The 17,917-nt window shown below is 28.5% G+C and overlaps 1 protein-coding gene across 3 annotated transcripts; it reads right to left on the bottom strand.

Moving 5' to 3' along the window:
* Positions 1–8,673: 8,673 nt before the first annotated feature.
* On the bottom strand, positions 8,674–17,618 carry LOC122523117. Of its 3 annotated transcripts, none has more exons than XM_043644716.1 (7): positions 17,304–17,618; positions 16,233–16,369; positions 12,853–13,053; positions 12,291–12,407; positions 10,301–10,388; positions 9,930–10,068; positions 8,674–9,547 (listed from the first exon to the last, which is right to left on the bottom strand). In XM_043644716.1, the coding sequence occupies exons 1-7, from the start codon at positions 17,344–17,346 to the stop codon at positions 9,337–9,339; spliced, it is 936 nt and encodes a 311-aa protein (XP_043500651.1). In that variant the 5' UTR covers positions 17,347–17,618; the 3' UTR covers positions 8,674–9,336. The 3 variants fall into 3 exon arrangements, with proteins under 3 accessions (XP_043500651.1, XP_043500653.1, XP_043500652.1); XM_043644718.1 differs by having other exon boundaries at positions 12,853–13,020; positions 17,304–17,616; XM_043644717.1 differs by having other exon boundaries at positions 12,853–13,038; positions 17,304–17,616.
* Between the last annotated feature and the right edge of the window lie 299 nt (positions 17,619–17,917).

Below are 17,917 nucleotides of genomic sequence, written 5' to 3' on the forward strand. Positions count from 1 at the left end.
AAATATATTTATAATAATTAAATTATATATAAAAATATAAAAATTAATATATATATATATAAATAAAATAATAATATAAATAAAATAATAAAATAATAATATATAATAAAATAATTATATAAAAAAATTATAATATATATATATATATATATATATATTATAATAATTAAAAATAATATAAAAGATAATTAACATAATATAAAAAAAAGAAGTTTCTTTAAATGGGATAGTAAAGCAGAAAAATGTTCACGTAAGCTATTACCAACGTACACACACACACCCACACACACACACAGATATATACGTCCGGCATTAGTTTAAAAGAAATAAAAAGATGACAAGTGTGTGTTAGTGTTAGTGTTAGTGTTAAGCTCGGAAGAAGGGACGAGGAAGAAACGTTGCCAACGACAACGATTTAATCGAGCTGATCATGCAAACTCGTCAAGGACGACGAGACAAACTCTTTTAGCCATTGCTTATCAAGACAAAGCGGGAACGATATACGTTGTGGGAATTAAGTAATTATCGCGTCATAACACTGAGAATTATTATTTATAGTCTTCCTCCAAGAACCACCGATGATGATCCCTTCCCTTCCTTCCTTTCATCCCTTCCTTCCCTTCCCTTCCTTCCTTTCTTTTTCTATCTCTCTTTCTCTCTTCGATCAAAATTTATTTTCTTTTATGAACGCGTCAAAATAAATCAAATTTCACTAATACGTTTTTGACTTTTGCCAAGTCCTGAAAACGATACTTGTTTATTTAGGACTGGCAACCCCCCCTCCCCCCTTTCTGCCACCGTTTTAAAAAGAAAAATCCAAAAACTGGAAGGTTTCAACTTTTAACACTCGTATCTGTTACCGTTTTATTTATTTTAGATCATCCTTTAATATTATATCCTTTAATATATCTTGTAACGTTGGACAGTATGAAAAGCATGGTTGGAAACCGCAAGCTTTACTTTTCTGTCTTCTTCTCCGTTGTTGTTCAGCTTTTGTGTGTCGAAATACCATTTGTCCCATTGAATCGTATTCTTCGCAAGGTTCTTAAGAATAATAGATGAGAAAGAGTGAAAGAGATAAATGGATTTTCAGGTAGAAAAAAAAAATCTTTTCCCATTCGAGGATTTCTAACCAAATGGACACCCCGTGTGGATTGTTTTGCCGTCGGCGGTATCCCCATTCAACGAGGTGTGAAACATTTTCTTTTTTTAAAATAAGATATTACAATTAACTTATCTTTGTTTAGATCTCTAGGTTAACACCATAACCTATCGAACCTTGTATTTCTATTCTTACCACGAACGGTGGTCAAACGACCTCTTTTTACAAAAAAGGAACATTTGTTTTAACGTAATACAATAAGATTTGAACCCGTGATTATGGGTTCAATGGGGATGCTTTATGGGGAAAAATATAATACTTTATTTCATTTAGAAATGAATAATACAACATTTTTTGTATACCTTTTCAAACGAATTTGTTTGACAAATCACATCACACATCATTTACAAATTACAGGAGGCAAATCATTCGACCGTGCGTTCAGATTAAAGGGGTTTAGCGTTAAACCTCTTATGTTATGGGTCTCTTTTATAAAAAAAGAAAACTAAACTACAAATTTATCGCATATCTTCGTTTTATTTATAATAATATTAATTTTTAATAAAATCGATGTTAGAGCGGGTTTGAAAAAACGAGACGAAGAAAATGATTGTTGTAATAATATTGATATTAATCAGTTTGTTAGAATTAATATCTCACGTCTTTGATGTTTTTAACATTAAAGCATGGAAAATTCAGGACGATGAGGTTTAGGTTAGGTTAGATTAGGTGAGGTGAGGTGAGGTGAAGTGAAACGGGGGTGGAATAGAGGAGGCTGGAAAATGGTAGAACTGGGTGGCATAGGGGGTGAATAGTGGGTCTTGAGCGGCAGAGGGGGTGGCCTATAATTTATAAACTAGGGGCTGTTTTGGGGTAATTGCAGATAACGATGGGGCGGTCCGGATAACAAGCCGACATGGGAGTCACTGGACACCATGCCACTCTACCATCCGCTGCGTAACACCATAACGTTACCGGGCCTGTTATATACGGCCGCCTTATGCAAGCCTTTTACCAGGACGTGCTGTCCAAGCGTAAGTTATGTCACGTGTGACATCCCGACCAGTAAAATAGAGTTAATAAACGTCCCCAGTCCTAACGCGTATCGTTTCTTCTTCCTTTTTTTGATTTTTGTTCTATTTCTTTTCTTTTTTTTTTGGATTACGAAATAAACAAACACGTTCGTATCGTTAGGTGATAAATTATTCGATAATTAGGTCACATATAATATATTGTTCAATGCATCGATAGGATAATTATTTGTCATTCGAAATCAAATCTGAAACGTGGAACAAAATATTCGATCTGTCAAATTTTTTAGAAAAATTATTCGATAATTAGGTCATATAATATTGTTCAATGCATCGATAGGATAATTATTTGTCATTCGAAATCAAATCTGAAACGTGGAACAAAATATTCGATCTGTCAAATCGTTTAGAAAAATTATTCGATAATTAGGTCATATAATATTGTTCAATGTATCGATGGAATAATTATTTGTCATTCGAAATCAAATCTGAAACGTGGAATAAAATATTCGATTTGTCAAACCGTTTAGAAAAATTATTCGATAATTGGGTTATATATAATATATTATTCAATGCATCGAAGGGATAATTATTTGTCATTCGAAATCAAATCTGAAACGTGGAACAAAAATATTCGATTTGTCAAACCGTTTAGAAAAATTATTCGATAATTAGGTCATATATAATATATTGTTCAATGCATCGATGGGATAATTATTTGTCATTCGAAATCAAATCTGAAACGTGGAACAAAATATTCGATCTGTCAAATTTTTTAGAAAAATTATTCGATAATTAGGTCATATAATATTGTTCAATGCATCGATGGGATATTTATTTGTCATTCGAAATCAAATCTGAAACGTGGAACAAACGTGTCTGGACGGAACGTGTGATCTTTTGGTGAGAAAAAAAGTAAAAAAGAAAAAAAGAAGAAAATTGGCAGCGATCATTTTGCAACTTTGCCGCGCGTATTGGGACCTAGCGATTATTAGAATAAAATAAAATGAACGATGACTCCGTAGGTAACTTAAGACTCAAATTTTAAGCGGCTTTTAAATCTCCATCTTATAAGATAGGAGAATAGCGATTTGTCCAAATGCTCGGACTACCCGGAGGCGCGCGAGTCGATGGGTTTAGTCGTCGATGACAATAAAAGGGACTCCGGAGTCCCTTACTGGTCCAGATTTACTTTGGGAAATTTTTTTCAATGGACATTACGACAATGAACCATTGGCAGCAGCATTGGTTGTAGAATAAAATAGAGGGAAAGGAAGACGGTTTTCCTATGTGTGTGTTTGTGTGCGTATGTGTGTATGTGTATACTCGTTGCGCAAAAAAAAAGGGCGGAGGGTTCCCTTGGTCCTTGTATAAGCCTGCTTGACTGTACTTTTCACGCCCTTTTTCCACAGCACGACGCAAAATTATTATGTCGTTTCAAGCTCTCTTACTAAACTCCCACCCTTCTCCCTAAATCGGTAGCAACATATAGGTACACATCTGTCTACAAAAACATACAACCACCGAACAAATCCTTACGAAGAATAAATAATACCTACGAGATGCAATTCCCAATTGTAAATTTTGGAATAATAATAATAATAATAATAATAATAATAATAATAGGAAAATAATAATAGGCAAATAATGTTTACCGTGATATTATATTATCGAATAATATACTCTTATCATTTTCATGTTATTATTGTTAATATTATTCTTAATCGAATATTTTGTATGAAATAGACGAAAAAAAATAACAAGCAAATTTTGATACGTTTCTATAACGTTGTATAATAAAATTATTAAACATTTTATGAAATAAAAATATAATATATAGATAGGTGTAAGATGATTATTGTATTAGTGAACTTGTATAACAGCCTTTATTTTTGTTTTATCGATATCATACAATTTTTTTTTGATAGGATGTATAATTACTTGACCACTTCGACAATTGAAATAATTGTTTTATTGAAATTCTCCCCGAACATAGTTAGTCGACAATCTACCCATTGTCCGAATATTATTCTAATTAAAATCATTCGTTGGAATAATAAAATATTTCGAGATAGACTGCGTGAAACTCGTTTGAAATATTTTAATTTCACAACTTTCTTATAGATTAGCTTGATGCCATTTTTCACCGTATCTTTCCCATATCTTTCCCATAACTTTGTTCCTGTTTTTTTTTTTCTTTTTTATTTCACGAGTTGTAACAAACAGCGAGGAAGGACGAAGGAAAGGGTAATAAGATTTAGAAATATTTTAATATCTCTGACGAGATTATTTTTTTCATTTATCGTTGACTATTCTCCTCGTCTTGTTGGCTTTCATAAATTGTTTTTTTTTTTTTGTTCTATCAACGATTTTCTACTCGAGATTATTTATACGATAACAAAGTGTTTGTTAACCGCACAAGATAATATAATCACTTACAACGATTAATAATCATTTTATTCGGAAAATTGAATTAATTTTTATTATTATTATTATTATTATTATTATTATTATTATTATTATTATTATGATGTGTTGTTTTTATTTTTATTTTCTTTTTTTCTTTTTCATTTTTTTTCTTCTTCTAGTCTTTTCATTAAATCGCTATTTAATTATCGTTACTCGTGTCGCTAATTAATTTTAAAGATAGGATTGACTTTTTAGCGCACAAAAATACATTTTTATAATATTCAATGTAATATAATAAACGCCACTTAATTGTTCTCGAAGATAATAATAACAATGATTATAATGATGTTGTTGAACATTTCTGTAAATCTTTTCGATTTTATTAATCGTATAATTTTTCTTATTCTTTTCCTTTCTTTTCATTATAGTGCCTTTATCTCTTTTTCTTCCTCTTTTCTCAATTATACCATAATTATTATTATTATTGTATTATTGTTATTATTATTATTATTATTATTATTTTTTTTTTTTTTGTTAACGCGACCAACGTTAACGATCGATCGCGAATTGACGACTGGCATAGGTTAAGACTATAGAAAAATGAATTTCGTTTTATTCGTTCGTAAAATGAATGAAGATTTATTTCATATTTTTTTTTTTTAAATTCAACGAATAATTTAATTAAATAAATTCGACTTTTTTTGTCTGACTATTTCTCTTTCTTAATTTTGTTCTCCCATTTTTGTCGTGAATTTTGATTCATAATTTAGGATAAGGAAAAAAGAAAATACGACGAAAATGTTAGCTTTGATTTTCCATTTCTCTTATGTCTAAAAAAAAAAATAAAAACAATTTACTACTCTAAAAACACGTATTCTAAATCACGCGCTTGAACGCATTCGTTGGTGGAACGTTAAATGATTTTGAACGTTTCAAATGAAAAATAAGTTAATCGGTAAACGCGATTTTGTTCGAAATGTCTTTGCGAGAAAAACGAAATTACTTTTCGAACGACCTAAATATATTTATTTTAAATTTTTTCCATACGATATTTTTTCATATAATATATTTACACACGAACTTTTTTCTTTTTTATTTTCTTTTTTTTTTTTTCTGTAACTTTAATATGCACTTGGAAGACAGAGGTTCATATTTTATATTTCATATATCGATAATGTAAATATTACATATATATAATATATATATAGCGTATGTATACGCACGTGTTTAATGTGTGTGTGTGTGTGTGTAAGATATTAATAAGTGTAATACATGTAACTGTATTTAAAGACACACATATACACACACATACACGCATCGCACGTACAGGCACATACGCTGTGTACATTTAAACGCGTTTTATCATTCGCATTTACAAATATCATCCCACAAAATTATGAACTTCGATCGTTAATCTTTATTTCTTTTGTGTTGTTTATAAGTGTCGAAAGAAAATAAAAATAGGAAACGTCAAAATCAGGAATAATATCGTAGAAAACGTCGTTTAAACATCATCATTTTTTTCTTTTCCAGATCTTTTCTTTCTTGTATTTGTATTTTATATATAATATTTATATATAATAAACACATACACATGTACTGGTAATTTATGATAGTGGATTATTTCGAGAAAGAATAAACAAATTTGTTTATATATATAATGATTGATTTTATAAATAATTATTTTCATAAATTATACACAAATTTGTTGACTTAATCCATTGTCATAATTATTAGCACGTGCATGCATATATATATATATTATTTAATGACACAACCCTGACGCATTTGTTCGTTCGAAGAACTCTCCCAAAAAATTCGAGCTTCAATTGTTTAACAAAATCGAGAGGCCCGGGGGATTCGAACCCAGGACCTTTCGCATACCGCAAAAACGCTCTACCACTTGAGCCACGAAGACTTGTGCACATATATATATATATATTTCTAAGAAATGTAATAATAATTTTAAAAACTATCAATACTGAGAGAGATTATTCGATTAGGTCTTTCGATAAATGATCATCCGAACTGACAGCGTTCATTTTGATTGAAAATATCATCGAATCGAAGTTAAAACATTACAAAATATGTTTGAAATATTTCTTCGATTTGAAACGACACATACGCGTAGAATATATATTTATTTACACGATATGTTACAAAAAAATAACACAGTGTGTGTGTGTGTGTCGTGGGACGAAAATTATTATCATACCGAAATTGGGAAAAAAATTGATTTCTCTTATTTTTTTCCCTCTCATACGATCCGTTAGATTCCACTTTTTATTATCCACTAAATTATCGAATTATCATTTTTTTCCACGAGCCCCCGTGTGTACGAAAGCAACGATTATTATTTAAAAAGCTAGCTTAGTTAGTCAGAGATCACAAAAAAAAAAATATCGCAAATCGATTATCTAATTTATAATAACATTGAAATAATACACGATAGATTTAATTTACGTGTATTTACAGATATATTATCATTAATAATTGAAACATCGTCGTTCGTAAACCACACTTACGTTCATAGAGAATCGAATAATAAATTTAAATATATAAAATTCTATATAAATACAACACAATCTCGTGAATTTATGTAGAAGTAAAAAAGAAAAAAAGAAAACTTATTAAAAACACAACATAATATTGTTAATATATTATTATTATTAATTTATTAAACTATTTTATCGTATTTTAATTAATCAAATAATGAAAGTAATCAATTACGTTTCGTCGTTCATCATTTTATTCGTCTCAACCTTTTTTTTTTTTTACCTTAACTTTTTTTCCCTTCATCAAATGCGCGTAAATACGCTTTTATTTATTCATATATTACGTGTAATTACGCTAATATTTATAATTAATATTTACGAAGTATATCGAGATTAGGATTTATTATGTTCGCGCAACACTGATCACGATTGACAAAGGAATAATGTGAAGTGCGCTTAAAGGGAATGAATAAACCCTTTTTTTTACGTTTTCTTGCTTTTTTTTTCTTCCTTTTGTTTTTTAAAAAGCCTATCTTTACAACCATCAGAGTTTGCGAATATGGACATTGTTCACACTTCACACGAATGAAACGCGTTACACGTGGATAGACAGAGAAGTAATAATAATTAATTAATTAATTAATATATAATAATAATAATAATAATAATAATAATAAATGTGTATACGTAATGTCTCGTATACTAATTTGAATAAATCGTCGTCAGGAGAGAGTTCATTATCGATGTCCTTAAAAGATCCAACGAGAAATATTTCTAAATATTAGAGTGGTCGTTAATTTGCAAATAATTAGTGACAACACCCTTTTCCCCTACCCCCGTCCAATTAAATTAATAATAAATAATAATTTCGCCAACACGAGAAATATTTTTGTCAACGAGTTGATACGAAACGAATAAATATTTTCTTTCGTTCTTAAAAAAAAAAAAAAAAAAAAACAACAAAAAATACAATTAAATAATTAAATATAATTAATCAAATAGAATCGTTTTGAATAATATTATTTAATTGCGCTTGGAATATTATTATAATGAATAAATATATATTAATCGGGCGAGTGTCAACACCTTTTTCTTAATTATTTTGAAGGTGTTGGTGGTGGTGGTGGGTGTACTCGTGAAAATTTCGTTAACGATCACCCTAATTTCTTTCGCGAATAATGTTTATCTCCTATGAAAAATTTGATAAAAGTGGATGGGCCACTAGCTTGTTAACGATATGCGATAATGATACTCTTAATCAGTGAAACAGAGAGTTTATGTGTTCGCAACGATACAACGTCATCTCTATCATTTTTCTTTCCTAGATTCGTTTGACAAACTTTTTTTCTTTTCGCTCAATTAATTTTCGAATTCTCTCAGGTATCTCAGGTACACCGACTCCGACCATCATCGCGAACGTTCGTCCTATATTCTCTTTCTTTCCTTTTTTTCTTCTTCTTCGTAATTTTCTTTTCTATTAGATATAATATATCAATAAATATAAGTAATATTTTAGTTATCTATTGTGTGTCTGGTAATTTGTAATATACGTAATAATATATTACAAGTAAAAGTTTCCTTTTTTTGGTTTCTGTCCATTTCATTTTCCTTTCATTTTTACCTTTCGTATTTTTTGTTTTCTCTGCTTTTTTAATTATTATTATTATTTTGTATTTCCTTTCTTTTTTTTTCTATATATCATGTGTCCATCTTTCTAATCGTAAGATAATCAATATTATTAATAAGTTCTGTAATATATCACAGAACGCTTCGACGATATAACACGTTACTAGTGTCTCTTACTTTCAAAAAGCGAGACTTATTAATCGATGATTACGAAAGTGATTGAAATTAATTGTATCTACGTATTTCTTTTTCTTTTTTTAAATAATTAACCAAGAAAATAATATATCAAACGCGTTTTATTCGTAACGTTAATTGAACTTTGATCACTTTCATAATTATCAATATCATATCTTGGATTGTTCGATTCATATTTTTTATTATTTTTTTTTTTCTAAATATCCTTCGTGTTCTCGAAGAAAAATTACAAAAATTAAATGAAGAAACAACACTGTGAAAGAAAACAAAAAATATATATATATATCTATACAACGAAGGAAGAGATTTTTGATAAGATAAGTTTAGGTTTTTAATTTAAAACTAAAGTTGTTTGATTATTTGTGTCGATATTTTGTTCATTTCTCTCACTGTCTTTTTGTTTTTTTTTTATCGTTTTTATCTCTTTGGCATCGTCGTGACAGTGTCCTTGATTGCGGCGACTAAAAATGGTTTAGTTTTATTCCATAGTATCGTACTTGACCTTCTTCACTTTGAAGTATCGATAAACTGCATAACCAGTGATGGTAAGGAGGACAGCAGCAGCCAATGTGGAACCAACCGCGACCGGTGCAGTTTCGTCTCTGTTCGCTCGTGCACTTAACGATGCACAAGAAAATTCAGCCGCGAATTCGTTGTTTTTAAATTTGAACGGTTGGAGCTTCATATTTCTGTGGGAAACAAACAACAACGATAAAAAGTCATGACGAATAAAATCTATTGATTTTTATTTTACAATAATATTTCGTTGGTTATATTTATATTTTTTTTTAATTGAAATTTATTTGAATTTTTTATTTATAATAATAAATTGATCAACATTTGTGTGCAATAAAGAGTATCGATATTTAATTACAAGGATTAATATATATAAAAATATATTTGAAATATATCATTCTGATTAAAATTGTTATTTATTAAATTATATATTCCTATATATTGATCAATTTATTTTACAAAAATATGTGGTTTGAAAATACTGACGTATCTGATTGAAAGGTTATTTCGACTGTAATTTATTAACAATAATATAAAAATATTAAAAATACATACCTGAGTATAACACTTGCGGTATTTTTACCGTCGGTTAAATGAATTTCGGTTTCATTGTCACAGGCGTAAGATTTTCCAACGGGTGTTGGAAAAAGCATGGCACTGTGTTTCGAGCCAGTACTCAATCTTACCGTTTTATCTGAAAAAAAAAAAAAACAAAAATATTAAAACTAACAAAACTATCTTTCTTCCTTCTCATTTTGTTATTATCAAAACATTTATAATAATTTTGTTGTTTTTCATTATATTTTTTTTATCGGTAAGTAGAATAAATGTAAATCTTGTGCACCGAACGGTAAAAAAAAAGAAAACGAATAGAAAAGAAGAAAAAAAGATTGAAAATGTAGAACAAAGTATGAAACTCGACTTACGTGGCTGATCTACGTGCTCGAAATGTCGGTCGCTCGAATTATAGGTCAATTCGATTTTCTCAACGTACCATCTTTCACCACCTGGGGTCTGAAAAAATAAATTACCACCTTCGTTATTTGAGTATCGATATTTTATCTTTTCGTTAGATAAATGAAATCATTTATGCTACAAGATTTTTCTTTTCCATTCTCTCTCTCTCTCATTCTTTTTAATAAATGGTTCTCAAAATTAAATTTATAATATCTCTTATGTGTTATCTTAGAAAGTATTCATTTTTAATTATAAAAATTAGAATAATTTTTGTCAATTATTCTAAGAATTCGTTTAGTTTTTAATTAAAAATTATTATGTAATATTTCTCTTTTCCATGAATATATATATTTAAATAAATAATTTAATTTGTAATATTTCTCTTCTACATGAATATATATATTTAAATAAATAATTTTCAATAGAAATATATATATATATATATATATATATATATATGTTTATTTTAAAAAATAATTGAAACTGTATTAAATGAAAAATCAATGACACGATAATTGTTTCCTATGTGTGTGACAAAAATTTGATTAATGAACGAAATAGTTGATATAATCGTTAAATCGATCGTAAGGAATTCGTCTGTTTCCCGTTAGCAAACATTATTGATACGAATTTTACATAATCGCGTACTTCAAAACACGACGAGAGAATTATATTTTTCAAGTACACTTCGAAAGAGTGCAGAATTGAAGTATTTCGATGCGCTTTTTACACGAGTATAATCTTTATTACTTTTTTTTCTTTTTCCTTTTTCAAAAGTCCTCGAATAACAAAGTCATCGTTTTCTACGCTTTCATCGAATCGCATACATAGTTTCTATACTAACACATACACACACAGATACACAGACACATAGAAATTCTATAATAATAATAATAATCATCGTATACATGAATTTTATTCGAAAATATTTTAAACGAAGTTTTATGAAAACCAACAACAACAACAACAACTAAAAAATAGATTAAAAAAAAGCAACCCTTGTACCACCTGTAGATCGAAGAATGAAATAAAAAAAATTAAAAGGGATGATGCTAGGGAGGAAATTTTCGAGTAACGTGATTTAAAAAAATAAAATAAAAAAAAAGAAACAATACTATTTGTTTCTAATACGTTCCTATTGACGACTATATTGAAATATATATATAAATGTTCTATAAATAATATATCTGTCGAAACGATTTAACGTTACGCAACGGATAGAATTCGTACTGGAAATAGAACGCGAGTATCGATCTTTGAAGAGGACGAGGAAGCTTGCGTCATTGCAATTAAGCACAACAATGGTCAACGGTATTCAACGAATAATGTAACACGTTGTATAGTATTTTATTTCAAGAAACAACCAACTAATTTTTCTCATTTTTTGTCCCCTTTTGACTCCTCTTGAGAAAAATAATAATAATAATTAATTAATTAATTAATTAATCGAGTTAACGTTTTTTTTTTGTTTCTCCTTGCGTGGACACGAGGATTATGAAAATTCCATCATTTGTTATCATCAAATAAAAATATTTATCATCGATGAACGTTCGAATGTTTGCGAATTGAAATGAAATCGTTAATAAAAAAAGGAGATGAAAACTTTGTTGTTGTTGTTGTTGTTGTTGGTTTCGTCGTGGGTGACGTGACGTGGGTGAATTTTCAATTTTCTCTCCTAGTTGTTTTTCTTTTTTATGTTTTTTTTTAGTATCCGTCTAATCGAATAGAAAGATTCGAAAGTTTATATGTTTCAAAGAATAACAATTAAAAATCAAATAAAACAGAAATGCAATTATTCTCGTTATCAGTGACCCGTATACGAATTGTATTTTCAACACGTTCTCGTATGAACAACATACTTGTATAAAAGTCGTAGGGTTCAAATTAATCAATTGTTAGTTTTAATAAAAATAAAAATAGGAAAAAAAGAAAAAAAGCTATGACTCGTAGTAGCTATACCTTGGCGAAACTCCAGAAGAGTACAAATGCATCCCACTTCAAGGACATCGTAACTGTATTTTCATTATCACAATTTCCTGTGACCGTTGCATCGTCCGGAACAAATAAACTTGCCACCTGGGAAATGAGAAAGGAAAATTCGTAAAAGTTTTTCATAGCGTTACACTCGTAAATATTTATTTACTTATAAAATATAAATATAAGTAAGTAAGAGTTATGAGAAACGTAAGATTTCGTTGAAAATTTCCCATTATTAACCCTTTGCACTTTTTTAAACATTTTACAGGTACTTTAAAAACATTTATAAACAAACAAGCGTATAGAAATAATAAAATATCATCAGTTTATTCATTTATATGTCGAAAATAAACAAACTTTGATAAATACTACACTCTGTAATTAGTTTTGATTGAATTGACACTTGAAATAGGCTACCGGGCGCCGTATCGGCGCCGCTCGAGTGCAAAGGGTTAACAGGATTTATTTATATATATATTTATAAATTAATTCAAATGAATGCATATATTTATACGTAATAGAAAATCTTATTATAGTTTCTTACTCTATCTTCGCCCAAAATCGTGCGATATTTGATCGCAATAACGGCATCTGTTTGCAAAAGGATGCAAGCTTGTCCATTTGTACCATTCAGACGATAAATTGGATTCTCCCCGGAAATGGATTTATGGTGTGTCGTCATCGGCATTGACGTTGTTGACGAGGTACTTATCTCCAAATTCATTGGGTTCAACGCATGGAAATACAAAAATAAAATATAACGATATTACATGGTTGCAAGTATTTTTATTTACTTATTAATATTTATACAAGAAAATATTTTGTATATATATATGTAAATAGAAAAAGAAACAATAAGTATGGAATAATATTAAAAAAAAAAAAACAAACAAACGAAAAAATTCATTTCAACAGTTCGGATGATACAAGTTTTTGATTGTGACATTTATATTTTCTCGAAAATTATTAATACAATTTGAAAAACAAAGTTTCTCCTCAAACACTATAATAACTTTTATTTTATGAAACAAAAGTTTCTACGCGGTTGATTGTTAAAATAACTTTTCAACTTTAATACGCGTATCTATATTTATTGAAAATTATTCAACCAAATAATTTCATTCGCAAAGTTTAATAATCATCTATCTACGGGGAAAACTTTCTTTTTTTTCAAATCGCGCGATTTAATAGTTAATCATTTATTAGGAAACGTTATGAATACAAACGAGAATTAAAATCAAATACCTGGATTGAAATAAAATATATTTTCTTTTTGACGTTAACAAAATAAATCGATTATCAAAGGTCAATAACTTTTCTGTATAACTCGACTCCAATAATAAAATTCGCTAGTCGATATTTTCATTATTAATTATCTTAAATGAAATAATAATCGGAGGATGCAAGTGAAAGGAAGGAATTATAAATTAATTCGTCGGAACGTTTATCCAATTTCCAGAAGATATGATTACATCTTAATTAATAAAATAATTCATTGAATTTGATTTCTATTCTAGAATACGAAGTATCTTTATAGGAAACAAACATATGCACAGGTATACGTGCACATATGCGTGTATGTATGTATGTATGTATGTATAAATGACGTATACATTGTGTATCGTGAACGATGAACTATACTGTCGAGTGTTTTAACATATTGTCAATAGTAACGTACACTCGACTTTCGGTTTCGTGACATCGTTGAAAAAGATTGATTAAAGATGTAGATGATTTGAAAGATTGTTTGATAAACAAGGTAACTGATCGTGTTCCATCAAATGCACACGTTACAAGCCATATTTTATTTATTCATATATACATCAAAAAATAGATATATATTACATACAAACTATAAAATAATAATATTAATAATTAATAATAATAATAATATAATATAAGAATAAAAAGTAATAATTCATTAACCTTGTTTCTATAATATATTTTAGTTAATCATCATTATTACATAATCGTATTTAAGAATTAATAAAATTAGATTTATTAAAGCCAAGGAACAATAATTAATTAATTAACGTGTAGGGGTTAAATGAAAATATTATATTTAAAAAGAAAAAAAGAAATAGACGTACTACAATAAAGTATGTCGTTTGCATTTAACATTAAATTAATATATTTGAATAGATTATTGTGTAAATTATTTTACTCGCGCGTTAATGAATCAAAAGTGGACTTGTATTTTTGAAATAGAAAATATTAAATAAAAATAATGAATTAACATGCAAAAATTAAAAACGAAATATCATTTGATATTCTAGAATTTATAAATTAAATATTAAATCAAAAATTATATATACAAGTGTATCGTAATATAATTTTCATAAAGCAAGAAACGTTTCGTCTCTCCTACTTTTTCCTTCCTTTCGTTTATTTTTTCGAGAAACTTTAAAACGAGTAAAACGTAGAGAAACGAGAGATAAATAGAGATAAAGAGAAAATCTTTGAAGTATTACATATTCAAGGAACAATCGTCTTTTGGGTGTACCACGAATGCTTGTTAATTTAAATCACGTGAATTAAATCGAGAATCGAATGAAAATCGTTGAATGAAACTTGTGGAATTAGTCAAGGAGTAACCACACCGCATACTATTTGCGGTTATCGTCCTAATCAGATTTCATTGTTAAGGTAAACGTTCTTGGAAAAATTTCCATAATGATGACGTATTATATTAACGATATGATATCATCAAAAGCGTAGGTTTTATTTTTCCTTTCTTCCCGTCCATCCCACCTTTTCTTTTCATTTTCTTCGAAAAAGGTCATTTGTGCATACAAATATTTATACGTGTGTACACTTAAAACCGTACAATCTTTTTACCAAAAGAAAAAGGTCACCATACTAAGAAAAAGCTCATTCGGATTATTAACTGATCAAACAATTGTCTACAAGTTAACGTAACTGTGGAAACGATTAACATCGATTGCCAGTAGTTACGTTGCTTAGAAAATAACATGAAAAATATATATATATATATTTTTTACATCATCCCAAATCATTTACACGCTCGACACAATGCGTATGGATTTTCATAGTGTACAGGAAAATTCATTTATTCATGAGTATACGTGCATAAATAAGTTGAGAAACATACTTGGTCCGCGGAGAGTGTACTAGTAGTACAAGTCAATAATTCAGACCAATTGGACGTGCATAATTAGAATCATTTATATGTACTACTGTACGAAGAATGAGAACGATATAAAACATTTTATTTTTCACATTTTGCGTTTCTCCTATTTTTCTCTCTCTCTTTCTTTTTCTTTTTACTCTTTTTCATGTTTAACGAGAAAATGACTAATTGTGAATCTTACATTTTCTAAGTTTTCGTTACACTTGGAAAAATTTCGCCTAGAAAAAGTCTCCCCTTGAAGTATTTATTTGCAAATATATTCTTCGAATAATTTGATTTATTCGTTATTAATAATTTTGTTAATCGATGATAAAAGTTTAATCAAATGAAATTTATATTTTATGAATTATTTATTTTAATTTATATTTATCTTTTTGAAATTTATATTTTGTTCAATATAAATAATATTCGGTGAGACGATTATTAGAAAATAATTATACTTTAATCGAATGTGATTGATTATTTACAAATATGTCTAAATGAAAGTTTACTTTTTTATACTAATTCATTATTTCAATTGATTAATGGTACAAAATTATATTATCGATATTTTAGCGGATCTTCATTTAATTATACTTTTAATATAAAAACCACTTATACGTGTTTTTTTTTAAATTAATATCCGATGAGATCAAATTAAATTTCATTTATATTTCATCCATCTAACCGTGATTTTCCTTTTTTTCTTTTTTACTAGAGAATTAAAAAAAAAGAAAAAAACGAAAGAAAGAATAAATGAAATAATGAATGAATATTCGTTGTAGAATACTTACGATTGGTGATCTGCTTCTTTGTGTGGGCAAATCAACTATAGTTTTCGGTATCCTACGTGTCGTATATCTTACGTCTTCCGATTTTAATGGCGAGGGTGTTGGGGTGGGAACACTGAACACGTTGCCCAAGACACACCCTACAGGGAATAGAAAGAGAAATTTCATTAAGCAAAATGTAGGAAGACAGGTAGGAGGCAAAACTAGAAGGTAGAGGAGAACGTAAAAGGGGTGGGGGGATGGTCAAGGGGTGGAAAAGGGGGAGAAGAGAAGGGGGGAGAGGACACGCGAGAATGAATTTGCGCGTGACGTTGGATCATTTTCGGTTTAGGAAGCATTTCAATTAAACCACGTTTCCGTGCTACGTTCCGCCGATGATAGAAACGTATGTGTCTCTTTTTTTTGTGTTTTTTTTTTTTAAATGTTTAAAAATGAATATGAAAAAGAAAAAAAAAAGATAGTAGAATATATTGAGAATAATGAATCGAAGTATCCATTAATTATAATCGTATATTACGTTATTAATTATAATAATTATAATAATGTTTCTTTGAAAAAAAAAAATAGAATATATTGAGAATAATGAATCGAAGTATTCATTAATAATAATCGTATATTACGTTATTAATTAGAATAATATTTTTTTGACGTTGAATAAAAAAAAAAATGAAACAGGTGTACAAAGGTAAGAATAATAAATCAAATAATAATTCATAATAATTTAATTTTTGCAACACGACTATATTAAATATATTAAAATATATATATAATGATAAATAAAAAAAAAAAAAATTGTGAAATCCAAAAGTACAATCCAAAGTACATTTAGGGAAAAAAAAAGTAATACTTTGTAAGGGATTTCTATGAATGATAACATCTTCTTTTTTTTTTTTTTTGAATGAATGAATGAACGAAAAAGAAGGGAGAGAGAGAGAGAGAGAAGACGATCTTGGAAATAATTCAATAAGATATTGTCAAAAATCCGTAGATATAGAAAATAAAAGGAAACGAAAAAAGGATATATAGAAAAGATAGAGATAGATAGAAAGAATGGAAAGAGATGAGAAAACTCACACAATAGGCAGAGTCCTTTGAAGGATTCGCTTCGATGCGCCATGACGACGGTACTTTTCTTTCGGATATTCTTCGTTTCCACGAGATTTTGATCCTACGTTTCGTAGTTCGTTGAAGATAAGGAAGACGAAGTAGTTGCAGGAGAAAAGAAAAAAAGGAAGATGGGAAAAAGAAATAGAAATAATGTAGTAGAATAAATGGAAATAAATGAAAGTAAAAATTAAAAATTAAAAGAAATCATTGAAAACTTTTTACGAACGCGTTAATAAAAACGACGAGATTAAAATAAAAGGATGAATAGAGAAGACGATAAAAATGATTGAAAATAAAATGACTGACAGACAGACAGACAGAATAAGAATCACACACAGAGACAAATAGAAAAGGAGATAATAATGACGGATAGATTAAAATACTTATGTTGGTTTAAAATAAATCGATAATGTATACAGATAATTAAATATGAATGAAATTAATTGTAATATAAAAGAGATGATAAAGAGAGAGAGAGAGAGAGAGAGAGAAAAAATGAAAAAATATTATGTCCCCCTTCGTAACTACGCGAATCGTAGGATTCGCGATACGATTAAACCGTGTCGACGTTCGCGAAGCTT

This window comes from Polistes fuscatus, unplaced genomic scaffold (assembly GCF_010416935.1).
Source record: "Polistes fuscatus isolate 324 unplaced genomic scaffold, CU_Pfus_HIC Scaffold6, whole genome shotgun sequence".
NCBI lineage: Eukaryota > Metazoa > Arthropoda > Insecta > Hymenoptera > Vespidae > Polistes > Polistes fuscatus.